This window comes from Rhincodon typus, chromosome 19, assembly GCF_021869965.1.
Source record: "Rhincodon typus isolate 14 chromosome 19, sRhiTyp1.1, whole genome shotgun sequence".
In the NCBI taxonomy this organism is placed as follows: Eukaryota; Metazoa; Chordata; class Chondrichthyes; order Orectolobiformes; family Rhincodontidae; genus Rhincodon; species Rhincodon typus.
In genome coordinates, this window is record NC_063350.1 from 28,629,694 (window position 1) to 28,643,437 (window position 13,744).

At 39.3% G+C, this 13,744-nt stretch overlaps 2 protein-coding genes across 4 annotated transcripts in view; one reads left to right on the forward strand and one right to left on the reverse strand.

The window, feature by feature from the left end:
• Positions 1-13,744, reverse strand: part of LOC109912523 (uridine-cytidine kinase-like 1) — a 187,724-nt gene that overhangs the window by 105,512 nt on the left and 68,468 nt on the right. The gene's annotated exons all lie outside the window — the stretch shown is intronic.
• znf512b (zinc finger protein 512B) overlaps positions 1-13,744 on the forward strand; it is a 47,028-nt gene that overhangs the window by 13,452 nt on the left and 19,832 nt on the right. Inside the window, exons 4-9 of one of the 2 annotated variants that reach the window (XM_048608091.1) lie at positions 5,658-5,729; positions 6,327-6,440; positions 8,690-8,814; positions 10,899-10,991; positions 11,253-11,351; positions 11,715-11,882. In XM_048608091.1, coding sequence (XP_048464048.1) covers positions 5,658-5,729; positions 6,327-6,440; positions 8,690-8,814; positions 10,899-10,991; positions 11,253-11,351; positions 11,715-11,882 — 671 coding nt within the window. Of the gene's footprint in view, positions 1-5,657; positions 5,730-6,311; positions 6,441-8,689; positions 8,815-10,898; positions 10,992-11,252; positions 11,352-11,714; positions 11,883-13,744 lie in introns of both variants that reach the window. The other variant, XM_048608092.1, reaches the window with a different exon arrangement.

The following is a 13,744-nucleotide window of genomic DNA, read 5'->3' on the forward strand; positions in this document are numbered from 1 at the left end:
CCAGGTATATAATTTTTGCTGGTTTATAGAGAGTGCTGGTTAATAAGGTGGCATATAAAACAAAGTTTGCTGTAATACCTCAGCAATTATATTCTCTTCCTATATTACAAACCATTACCTGACCCACAACTCTTCCATGGTTTGCAATCCTCACTTGCCTTCACCCACTCTTTTCTTACTCAGCTTTCCTTCTAGTGACTGTACCTCATGATGACCAAAACATCAATAAATTCTTTATACTGCATGCTTTTCAAGCTCTTTAACTTGTACTATACAAATATGTACGAACAGTAATTTTGTTGCCAGGACAAGAGAGTCCAATCTCAGCAGGCACCATTATAAAAGTGGAAAAAAAATTGTTTTTGTTTGAAGCAATTTTATGTAATCCAAATTTACTATTTGAGACAATCATGTAATGACAATCAGAATATAAATGGTTTTTGGTGAGTTGGACACAATAAGGACTGCACTACAGATTCTAGAAGCCAGAGTCTATATGTGTGAGGCTGGAAAAGCACAGCAGGTCAGACAGCAATGAAGGACCAGGTAAGTCAACATTTTGGGTCGAAACCCTTCATCAGAACTGGGCAGGGGGAGGGGAGCTCGGACATAAATGGAGGGACAGGAGTGGGGCTGAGAGAAGGGTAGGAGAGATGGTAATAGGTGAATGCAAGTAGAGAGTTATTGCAATTGGTCCATGGGAAAGGTGGAGCGGATAGATGAGTAGGCAGATGGACAGGTTAGGTCAGGCCAGGAGGGGGAGACCTGGACATGGGATAAGGCTGGGGTTGGACGGATTTTGAAGCTGGTGAATTCAATGCTAAGGCCACTGGGCTGTAAGCTTCCAAGGTGAAATATCAAGGGTTGTTCCTCCAATTTACATTTGGCCTCACTCTGACAGTGGAGGAGGCCAAGGATGTCATGACAGTTCAGTAACTTCACCAACACCTTCCACCTCACCCTCAAATTCACCTGGAATATTTCTGATACCTCTCTCCCCTTCCTGGACCTCTCCGTCTCCATCTCCAGAAACCGACTCACCACGGACATCCACTTCAAACCCACTGACTCCCACAACTACCTCAACTACACATTCCTGTCACCCACTCTCCTACAAAAATGCTATCCCATACTCCCAATTCCTGCGCCTCCGCCGCATCTGCTCCCAGGATGAGGCATTCCACTCCCAGGATGAGGACATTCCAGATATCCTCCAACTTTAGGGACCGTAATTTCCCCGCCTCTTTAATTAAGGATGCCCTCAACTGTATTTCCTCCATTTCTCGCACTTCTGCCCTCAAACCCCCTCCCGCCAACAACAATAGGAATAGAGTCCCCTTAGTCCTTACATACCACCCCACCAACCTCCGGATCCAATGCATCGTCCTCCAACATTTCTGCCACCTACAATCAGACCCCCCCACCAAAAAGATATTTCCCTCCCTGTTGCTGTCCGCTTTCCACAGGGACAGTTCATTCCATGACTCCTTCGTCAGCTCTACACTCCCCACCAATTCCTCCACCACACTCGGTACCTTTCCCTGCAACCACAAGAGGTGCAACACCTGCCCCTACACCTCCCCTGTCATCTCCGTCCAAGGCCTCAAACAATCCTTCCAGATCTGGCAGAGATTCACCTGTGCTTCATCCAACCTGATCTATTGCATCTGTTGCTCCCGATGTGGTCTCCTCTACATTGGGGAGACCAAACGCAGGCCCAAGGACCGGTTCACGCAGCCTCTACGCTCTGCACACAACAACGAACACAACCTTCCAGTTGCCATCCATTTTAATTCCCCCTCCCACTCCCCTGACAACATGTCCGTCCTTGGCCTCCTCCACTGTCAGAGTGAGGCCAACCGTAAACTGGAGAAACAACCCTTGATATTTCACCTTGGAAGCTTACAGCCCAATGGCCTTAACATTGACTTCACCAGCTTCAAAATCCGTCCATCCCCAGCCTTGTCCCATATCCAGGCCTCCCCCTCCTGATCTGATCTAACCTGTCCATCTTCCTACTCAGTTATCTGCTCCACCTTTCCCACGGACCAATCACAATAACCGCCTACCTGCATCCATCTATCACCATCTTTCCTACCCTTCTCCCAGTCCCAACCCCTCCCTCTATTTATTTCTAGGCCCCCATCCCCAGTCCCCAGTCCTGACAAAGGGTTTCGGGCCAAAACATTAACTTACCTGCTCTGCAGATGCTGTCTGACCTGCTGTGCTTTTCCAGCCTCACACCATTAGACTATAAATGGCTATTGTTTATCTAGTAAAATCTCCCTTATTTGATTTCTTTTTAGACACTGTCCAGAGTCCCTGCTGAAACATTTAGAATAATTTTTTTAAGAATTAACCTGACCTGAAACTAACCTAGTAAGTGAAAAAGAATCTTAATCTGTTTATCAAGCAGATTTATGCAACAATTTGTGCATGTACCTCTGGTAGGATTGATACCCTGGGATTTGATGATATTGACGTTATTTTGAATTTTTTCATTGGTCCTGTTTTAACGACTGATACTTGTGTACAGTTTTGAATCTGTTTACTATCGTGAAGATTAATGTATTGTTGACTTAAAATCTTCGCACTAAATGGTTTCCCAAGTGGATTAAAGATGACATCATATTTACCTCAGTGATTAAATTATTACCAGGAATATTGGTTTATCAACGCTATTGCTGACTTTGGGAGAATGTTCTCTGATTGTAAGATTACTATGATCGATAGATTAGCTAAAAATATTTCTATTCAAATATTGCAATAGTTCCATAGCAGTCTATGTTCTGAAACATAAATTAATTTATTGATTTGTTTTCAATAAAGGAAGTTGCCACAACTACTAACATATACATACTTGTGGTTCGGGGTTTGGTTAGCTTAGTTAGCTGGATGGCTAGTCTCCAATGCAGAGTAACACCAACAGTGTGGGTTCAAATCCTGCACTGGCTGAGGATACCATGAAGGACTTGCCTTCTCAACATTTCCCCTTGCCTGAGGTGTGGTGACTCTTAGATTAAACAACCACCAGTCATCCCTCTGTAATGAATGAGCAACCCTATGATCCAATAGGACTATGGCAAGTTTACAGATTACCTTTACTTATTTGCATGGCACCAGTATACCAATCTACATCAGTTATTGATTTATGCCAGTTCATGGTGTTGTTCTTATCCTTCTATTGTAACAATTTGAAAGCCAAAAAGGTTTCCCGTTGTCCCAGGGTGGACAGATTTTTTATTAAGCTTAATACATTTGGTCCTTCTGTTACACAAAAAAGGTTTTCAGGTATTCCAAAAAATGGAGCCAGAAAATTCAGATAGCCTGTTTTTTCAGTACTAAGGGTACTGTTTCATGTCCAAAGTGGCAGCCATGCCGTTCTTGCAACTTTCTGATGCAATGACCACCAAACTCTGCAACATTGTTATGTCTGAAAGTGTCCTAGTGGAGTTGGCCACCACTTCCATCCTGACAAAGCCTCTTACGTTCTGCGCGAAGCCGTGTACAAGATTGGTGCTAACTTATCCATGCTGTTTGATGTTGACAAGCTTTCTGCTAAGCTTGCCAATGAATGTTATCGTGCATAGCCTTCAGTTAATTCCCCATCAAAGTTTTCATGTGAGTCCTGTGCAACAGAACTTATTTGCAAACTCATCAGTGTCCTGGCAATTATGCTACCTTTTCTCTCTGGCCTGACTGCAGGCCAGTTGTGCCTGATCACTCACAGGATACAGATCCTGCCTCTGATCCAGTCTCTAAATTATGTGCGTCATCACTGAGTTAATAGTTACGAACGCGAGAACAAATGATGGCGTGATTTCATTACCTTCAGTCTGTTCTTCCTCTTGCGCTTCACATTCCTAAACCATTGCAAGGTTACCATTTTGGGCACTTGAAAGGAGCAAAGCACAAGATAGAGCTGTGTGAGGGAGAGGGAGAATGCTGGAAGTACATACTTAACGTGTCTGCAGTTTGTAAATTAGAACCAATTGTGGGATGAGAAGGAAGTGGGATGTGGGAAGGAGATTAGGTATCAGGATATTAGCAGGCTTCAGCTCTGTCACCTCAGTCGTAGTACTTCCATGATGGCAAGCATGGTTTACTCCATAGGGGTGGACTGCATACTGCCTTACTGCAACTACAACAATCCATATTTATTTAGCACCTTAATTGTAGTAAAATATCTTAAGGTATTCCATAGGAGCTTAAACAAATTCTTGGTAGGCTTTGACAAAATGGGGCAAAAAGGGCAAAGAAATCTTCTCCCTGATTATTTATGGCTAGTTTTACCCAGTGCCTGAACATGCTGTCCACCTTTTATTTGAGGAAAGTCTTGGTTCAGTATCAAGGAGGCAAAGTCCTGATATAATTGCCTTCTCTGCTATTGCCCATGCTTTATACCTGGAACATAAGTATTCCTGAGGTACAAGCCACAGAAAAATAAGTCCCTGGATGTTTTATGGCAAAGGCATTTTTAGAAAAATGTTTTAATCTGTGAGCCTGAATATTATACAGATAGTAAACACCATACCAAAGTACAAATGGCAACATTTTTGGTATTTGGTGCACAGCCTAAGCATAGCATATTTGAGAAAATGTACTTTCAAGCCACAATTAATATCTCAGTTCTTATATATTCTATTTTCTTCAGAAATGTAATTATTGTTACAACACTAAACATAGGCTTTACAAAATATAGTTAAGAATCATCCCTCAATTTAACTGGTGTTCCTCGTATGCAGAACTTATGTCCTTGATGATCATGACTTTACATTTGCTGCCTGATAGTTAGTTGTGAGAGAGCATATCTTGGGTCTATGACAATTAAAGCATATTGTGATCCAAACCAGCCACTGTAATGGCACAAGTGTTCTTCCAGTCTCTCAAATAGTGAAGTGATTAACATTGTAGAAAAATGTGGCTCAGTGTAAATCAATAAACCTAGTTTATTTTACAAATGGTAAGTGAGCAAGCAGTGTAAGATTTACAGTAAGCCTCACTGTGTTTTGATTTAATCCAGTAGGATTCCATGTAATAAATAAAATAATAGGTTCCTATAAATACATTCAATATCTATTTTCTGGTCCATTGTTTCCGTTCAACCTTATCAACTTTGTCTTAACTAAAGCTCTGTTCATTCCCTCTATGGTCCAGTTGAGTCTTACACAACTGCCTTTGACCATATTTGTCCTTGCCCATTTGTTCACCATATCGAAAGAAAGCCAGCAACTTAATCTTGTTTTTTTGTCCCACATCCCCTGCTACTAATTAAGTTGACCACAATTTCTCCAGTTGAGAATGCCAGGAAATTATATCCTGTCGTTTTTGAACCAACAGGACCATGCTGACAAAATGAGTGTTATGTGAGAATTATTAATTCCAAAGTTAAAATAATACAGTGAACATTGGTGATGTTAGAAAATGTATACTCAAAGCATTCATTTGACTCGTCCTTGTCTGGTATTTTAAAATAGTTTATTTTCAATAACAACACATCTAGTGAAATAGAACGTATTACTGACAAGCACTAATTTTTCAAGTATTTTGACCATTAATTCACAAGCCAAACATGAGTGCTTCTGAGGTCACATGCAGATTAGGTATAAAAATTAAGTAATTCAGACTGATATTTTGCAATATTTTGTTTGAGCCAGGAAGGAAACAGAAGACGCCTAAGAAATTTACAGGGGAGCAACCATCTATCTCAGGAACCTTTGGATTAAAAGGTAAACCAACAGTTCAGTTAAAATCCAGTTCAGATAATTCAGCTTTGCATTATTATATCTTAGAAGCATTATGAAAATACATTTTAATAATATATCCGAGATTTTCTCATTCACAAGAACAAACATAACAGAGTATTATGTACTATTTAGAAGTTAGATGTTTTGGGTAAACAGTTTCTCACAAAGATGTTTTTTTGAAAAATATCTTTCTTCATTATTTTTAACAAGTGAAACTTTTTCTTTACACTTTCACCACCAAGTTAGAATAACTTCTTGCCTCCTTGATTTCTGTCTTGCTGTGGGATTTTTTCAGATGCATTGACGTATGGCAAGGAGAGTTTAGTCCAGTGGTTTTTTTCCCCTCTGCTTCTTGGTGGTTAGGCAATTGACCTTGAGTTGAAATTTGTAAGTCAAATGCTGTGAAATGAAATGTTATGTTATCACATAACAGAGCAAGATGCATTGTGAAAAGAGTAACAAAATATATCTGTGGAATATTTACGTTTTGTCGTAGAAGAGAACAAAATGCTCTTAAAGAGAGTGAAAGGACTAATTAGTTATTATTGTGACGATTAATTAAAGGCCTGTCAAAACCAGATGACAAAGGAAGGGGTAAAGGCAAGAAGAAAAATAACAGCACATGCAATGAAGAATTGCAAAGGAAACCTTTGGGAGTTCATATTAAAAAAGAAGCTGTCACATATTTACCAGGTAAGAAAACATTTCAAAGTTTCATCTATAACCCACTCCAAAAGTTTTGAGTCACATTTTGAAACTAAATTGTTAAAATTGTATGATTTTGCGGTAAACAACTCGTGTGTAGAACTTAATGCTTTCCCCATTATAAATTTGGAGGTGAGAAGACATTTAATCAGGCAGGATAATGCTGGGTGGACACCATTGCACCTTCCTGGCTCTAACCAATTAAATTCCAGGCAGGGAAGTTTGTGGACAGCCATCCCACAACAATGCCAAATGAAACTTTAGATGGGCAGTCTAATTAATTAATTTAGTTGGCAGCTCTGGCAGAAAGGCTGCTATCCTCAATTGAACATTGGTCATACCACTGCTGTTAAAATGCCATGCTCAGATTCCACTCCTTCCTGGAGTGGAGTCTCATTCTGCTAATAGAGAATATTCATGGAGTCTGCTTTGGTAAGGAAATAATTAACTTTATTCAGAAACATGTGGCTTAATCTTGCCCCAAACCTGTAGGGACAGCAATTTTGTGTGACATTGCATCACTTCCTGTGATGATGTCTCCTGTGTCTCATTAGAATATGACACAGTTAAATTTAACTCATTATACTGCAAAGTCAAATTCTGCTTTCAGTACTGACAGCATGTCTTCTTAGCTACTAATAAAATCCAGACCAAGGTTCCAGCAACTTCATTAGAGACCAGTGAAAATTCACAGCTCATTGCAGAGGAATTAGTCTATGTTAATCTTTGTTTGCTGGTGCTATGCAATGTCAATATTGTGCCTTCAGCTGCTGGAGGACAAGAGAAAAAAAGCTGGGTTGCTTTATAGGTTTCAGCTTGGAAACCAAAACATTAATCAAGCAGTCGCAAAACTACAGACAAGAGTTAAATTCAGGACTGTAGCCCAAAACACCAGGGTATATTTTATTTTTGGAGTGCATTTTCAAGTGGCTCAGGCAAAAGCCTATTTGAAACAAGACTGTATTTTCTTCTACAAAATTTCACTGTTGGAGTAAGACGTCAGCCTGAGTGAAAGGCAATGCTCCAGGTTCTGTCTGGAGATCCTGCTGTAAAGATTTGGGAAAGCAGGGGTGGAGCGAAGGAGGCTGTGGGTGACCTTAAAGAAGTTTATAAAATCACGAGGGGCATAAGATAAGGTGAATAGCAGAGGTCTTTTCCCTAGGGTGGGTGAGTTCAAAACTATGGTGCATATTTTTAAGGTGAGAGGAGAAAGATTTAATAGGGACCTGAGGGGCAACATTTTCACACAGAGGGTGGTTCGTATGTGGAATGAACTGCCAGAGGAAGTGATGGATGCAGGAACAGTTAAGATATTGAAAAGATATTTGGATAGGTACATGAATAGGAAAGGTTTAGAGGGATATGGGCCAAATGGGCAAGTGGATTTAGATTAGTTTGGGAGACTTTGTCAGCATGGATGATTGAACTGAAGGGTCTGTTTCTGTGCTGTATCACTCTATGTAGCAGGAAACAAAAAGTTGAAATAACTTGCCTCGGAGCTGTTTGCTTTTCTGGGACTCCTTGAGCCCCAGACCTGCTTGCCACCAGATCTATCTGGCTCTGAGGCCACAATGACTACCTTACAGCAGCATCAGAATTGCTGCCAAGCCTTGATGATCCCCATGGAGCATGATCTCTGTGTTTAAAGAAGGAATCCATTCCCCTTTGCTAAGTCTCCTACCACTTGTTTGTTCAAAAAGTACTGGTTAAATGTGCAACCAATAGGAAGTCACCTATTTTACTGCATTCCCGTATTCTATTGAGCAGATCAGGTTAAAGTCATTCTTTCAGAATTAGATGTACCAACAGCTATTTCAAAAGGGATGCTTTCATTTAATGGACTTATCAATCTGGATGTAGTTTGTATTTTTGCAATGTTATGATACTTTTGCACAGGACCTAATACCACTCGTTCCCAATACTCTGAACTCAATCAACAGCAGCAACGTTGCACCCTTGCTAAGTCTGTCTGCTGAGAAGAACTGTTTTTATTGGCAATTTACTGACTGGATTCTCAAAGGCCAGTGAAAAAAAACCAGCTTGAAACAGTTGCAAAAGAGACTGTAATGAGTGGTTGTGACAAAAACTGTCTTGCACTAGAGTAGAAATTTCTTTCTTGTGAATTACCAAGCAATGTTGCATTGTATAAATAGTATGACCTTAAGTATGTGATAAACAATTAATATTCTGGAAGTACACACACTGTTGCTTTTAATGTTATATATGATTGACAACAGGAAGCCAGGAAGAAAAGTGGCAGCAGGAGATTTCAGATAGAGGAGAAGTTATCTGTCCAAACTGTATGACTGTACACAGGAAAACTGTAGCAGGCTTGAAGAAACACCTAGAAATCTGCAAAGAGGTACGTAAGATTTAATTTTTCTAATATTAAAAAATACATGGGACTTGAAATTCAGCAATTTTAAAGAAGAAGGTCATGGTAGTGGAGGAGTGCAGAAATTTACTTGTTTTGTCACTTCAAGTACAGGTCATGTACGTGAGTTACACCAGTTCCAAGAGAAATATCACTTTCCAGTTGAATTTAATGTCAGCCAGAAAATGTACTCCATGGTGCATGTCTGTAAATGAAATGACAATGAGGGCAAAACCTCCAAGCTCAGAAATTCATACATTTATGTAAGGATTGAGCCTGACTTGAATTAAATCTGTAAATGAGAGATAAAGTTACCCACTTGTTTTGTCCAACCAGGACGTGGTCGAGCTCACTGTTCATAGACTTTGAAACATCAGTATTGACTTGAGTGTTTCCAAAATATCTTTTCTCAGCTGGGAAACTAAGAAGTGAACTTGCAAGCTACATGTCTGCAATTTCAACAGGGAAATCTTTTACTTTCATTCCTCTGACATGAAGTTCTTATTGTGGAGCTCTTTGCGGATATTCACATACACAGAACAAGAGAAGGAAGAAATCAAAGAGGAAAAGTTGATGAAGCTGCAAGAGAAAAGAGCTAACTAAAAGCAAAAGACTGTTCTGGAAAAGAGTTATTAGATTTGAAACGTTCACATTATTTCTGTCTCCACAGATGCTGTCAGACCTGTTAGAGTTTCTCCAACACTTTCTGTTTTTTTTATTATAAGAGAAAAGGAGTTTTTAACAGTCTGTATATCATGCAGCTCCCTTGAGGTAATCTTCTTAGGGAGGCACATGTTCTTTTGAATAAAAGTAGCAATTGTCTCATTGCAAACATAAAAAGCAAAGAACAGGCATATCTTGGTCTCTGGACATCAAATCACAAAGTAACTTTATTTTGCTTGTATATAGTTACAATAAATGGTTCTTTCTACCAACATCTCTACCCCAGTGCCTGTTTGTACCATTTTTAAACATTTCATAGTGCTGCAGCACTATGATTATTTAAGATTATTTAAGCAGGCACTTTGAATATTAGTTTGCAACAGTACTCATGTGATTAGATTTGCTGGCACTTACAAAATTTACAAAGCCAGATGATGTACTTAAAAATATTCCAGTTATCTCAGCCATTTTTTGAAAATGTTTCTTAAAGATTTCACCATTATATATTCATCCCACTTAATTTATTACTTGACACACATTCCCCATCTTCTCCTTCCCTGAAAGTTGTCACTCCTCACTGAGATGTGATACCAGAGGTTTGAGTCATCTTCTGGTCCCATACTGAAGTGTCTTTGTAAGCCTTGACAATGCATACTGTTCAACACCAGAGAATTTCTTTACTTCACTGAAATGCCAATTCTGTTGTGTCAATCAGGGTGTTTATCTAACAAATTATTTCAGCAGTTCTCACTGATCCCCTCAGCTGATGTCCACTCTTGCAAAGTTATGAGCATAGCGTAAGTTTTACGTCATAGGAAAGAGGTCTTGGATTTATCAGGTCTGTGCAGGTGTTTCTCCGCATATGTCTCCCAATCCAATCCCTGTGTCCTGCTTGCTACCCTATCCTTGAGTGTTTGTTTTTAAGCATCTGATTCGCAAATACCATCTGCAAGAATATAGTTTTTTCTCAATCTCTCCTTTCTGAGATTATTGTCAATTTGTCCTTCTACTATTTTACTCACTACAGTAAGCAATCAATAACTATATGCACCCATCCTATGTAATTCCCTGATTTAAAAGTACACTTTCTCTGTGAAAGCTGAGGAGGAGAGTGATCAAAATAATTAACTGTGGTTCAGGTACTCGGTGGTGTAATCCCATTGAGCCATCGGGGATTTGTGCATGGTATTTTTACATTAGAATTTCACAATTTTTTTTCTCAATATATAAGGAAGGAATAAAATGTATTTTAAAATAACTAGATATTTTAGATGTTATTTTAAAGCAATGTTTTTTCATTTAAACTTTAGTTACGTAAAATTTAATCCTTTGAGATGACTTGCTAAGATTATGTGTAAAAAGGCTGTGTTATCAATCCAGAAAGATTTACTCCTCTTTAATACTTACAGCTGCAGAATGCTTTGAAGTGTCAACATTGTGCTAAGCAGTTTAAATCTAAAGCTGGGCTAAAGTATCATACTATGGCAGAGCACAACAATAAGGTTAGTGAATGACCTCAACTTTTGATTACATTAATTAAAGCTTCCATCCAATTGGACAGCTGAGGTTCAATTTCATGAACACTGGCACCCAATGAGAAATATTACCTGCTGGGAATGCATATTAGGAAATTGAAACTGTGTGGAATTTTCCAAACATAGGCTTCCAATAGACAAGGCTGGTTGTTATGCATTCATATAAATTATCTGATGGTGTTTCTGACCTTGTTAAGAAACAGTATTTTCTTGCCTCGTATCTTACAGCCTTTGGTGAATGCAGAGAAGCTGCTGGATGAACAGCAGGAGCGTGAAAGACTGCGAAGAGTACTTAAACAAATGGGAAAATTGAAGTGTCCTAATGAGGTTAAATACATTCTAAATATTAATATCGGAAGGTTAAAGCTGAATTTTATTCACTTGTTTTTAAAGTTATTCGGATCAGTTTTACGACTATGCATTCCTGGAACAGTGTCTTGCTTATGGAAACATACAACAGAAAATTATGAAACTCATGCATGATTTCACGATATGCATGCAGTCTGTGCTAAGAATCTACATGGATAATTTTTACCAGATAGAGTTGTGCATTATTTCAGCATTTGAAAGCTCCCAATTAGATAGTTATGGAAATACATGGGGCAACTGTATGTCAGAATAATTTTCAAAATTGGAAATCTCCCTGTTGCTTGATTTGGTGCATTATATCTACAGTTATTATCTTCCTAGGGTTGCACAGCTACATTTGCCAGCCTAATGGGCTACCAGTATCATTTAAAAAGATGTGGGAAAGAGCCTGCAGATATTGAGAAAGCTGTTTTCATTTGTGAGCATTGTGAAAAGGAGTATAAATCAAAGGCTGGTCATGACTATCATGTAAAATCTGAACACTCAGCGGTAAGATTGCTTGATTTCCAAATGTAATTTTAAAATGTTTAATTTCTCTCTTGCTCTTTTATTGGCAATGTGCAAACATTTCTTTAAAGCTATTTATGAGCTGTTTCTTGTCAATAACTTAGTAATGATTAAGGTTACTATTAGGAGTTCATCACAGTATTAAAGATTTGTATGTATGTAGTATTTAGGATATGCTCAAGCGGTTCACAGTCAATTATGTATGCTTGAAGTATTGTCAGGAATTATATTAGCCAATTTGCTCACAGTATGGTAGTACAAAGAGGAATGAAATAAATGACTGAATAATCTGTTTTATTGATGTAGTAAATGTGGTCAACTTCCCTGCTCTTTTTTGAATAGTGCATCGGTGAATTGCAAAGCTTAAAAGTTCATCTGACAGATGGCATTCTCAACAATATGGCAATCCTTTAGTGCTACAGTGGAGTGTCAGCTGAAATTAGGCCGGTCTAGATGTGCTTAACAGGGGCTTGAACTTGCCATATTTTTCATTCAGGAAGTAGGATGCGATCATAACTATAGGTAACAGTATAGAGAATATTAAAGAGCTTTATCATAGAGTCATTGAACTGTATACATGGAAACAGACCCTTTGGCCCAACTCCTCCATGCTGACCAGATATCCTAATTAATCTAGTCCCATTTGTCAGCATTTGGCCCATATCCCTCTAAACCCTTCCTATTCATATACCCATTCAGATGCCTTTTAAATGTTGTAATTGTGCCAGCGTCCACCTCTTCTGCAGCTTGTCCCATACATGCACCACCCTCTGCATGAAAAAGGACCCTTTTAAGTTTTTGCCCTTTTCTCTTAAACCTATGCCCTCTAGTTTTGGACTCCCCTACCCTGGGGAAAAGACCTTGGCTATTAGGGGAGGTGATGGCCTAGTGGTATTATCGCTGGATTAACAGTCCAGTGACCCAGATAATGTTCTGGGGACCCAGGTTCAAATCCTGCCATGGCAGATGGTGGAATTTGAGCTCAATAAATATCTGGAATTAAGAATTAATGATGACCGTGAATCCATTGTCGATTGTTGGAAAAACCCATCTGGTTCACTAATGTCCTTTAGGGAAGGAAACTGCCATCCTTATCTGGTCTGATCTACATGTGACTCCAGACCCACAGCAATGTGGTTGACTCTGAACTGCCCTCTGGGCAATTAGGGATGGGCAATGAATGCTGCCTGGCTAGTGACACCCTCATCCCGTGAATGAATTTTTAAAAATATTTACCGTATCCATGCTGCTCATGCTTTTATGAACTACTGTAAGGCCACCACTCTGCCCCTAACAATCCAAGAAAAATAGACCCAACCTATTCAGCCTCTCCCTATAACTCAATCCCTTCCACCTTGGCAACATTGTTGTAAATCTTTTCTGAATCCTTTCAAGTTTCACAGCAACTGTCCTATAACAGGGAGACCAGAATTGAACACAGTATTCCAAAAGTGGCCTAACTAATGTCCTCTCCATCCGTAACATGACTTCCCAACTCCTACATTCAGTGCAATGACTAATAAAGGTAAGCTCACCAAACACCTTCATCACCACCTTGTCTACCTGAAACTCCACTTTCAAAGAACTATCAACCTACACCCCTAAGTTTCTTTGTTCAGCAACACTCCCCAGGATCTTACCCTTAAGTATATAAGTCCTATCCTGATTTGTCCTACCAATATGCAGCACCTCAAATTTATCTAAATTAAACTCTATCAGCCACTCCTCGACTCATTTGCCCATCTGATCGAAGTCCCATTATACTCTGAGGTAACCTTCTTCGCTGTCCAGTGCACCACCAATTTTGGTGTCATCTACAAACTTACTAACCATATCTCCTATAT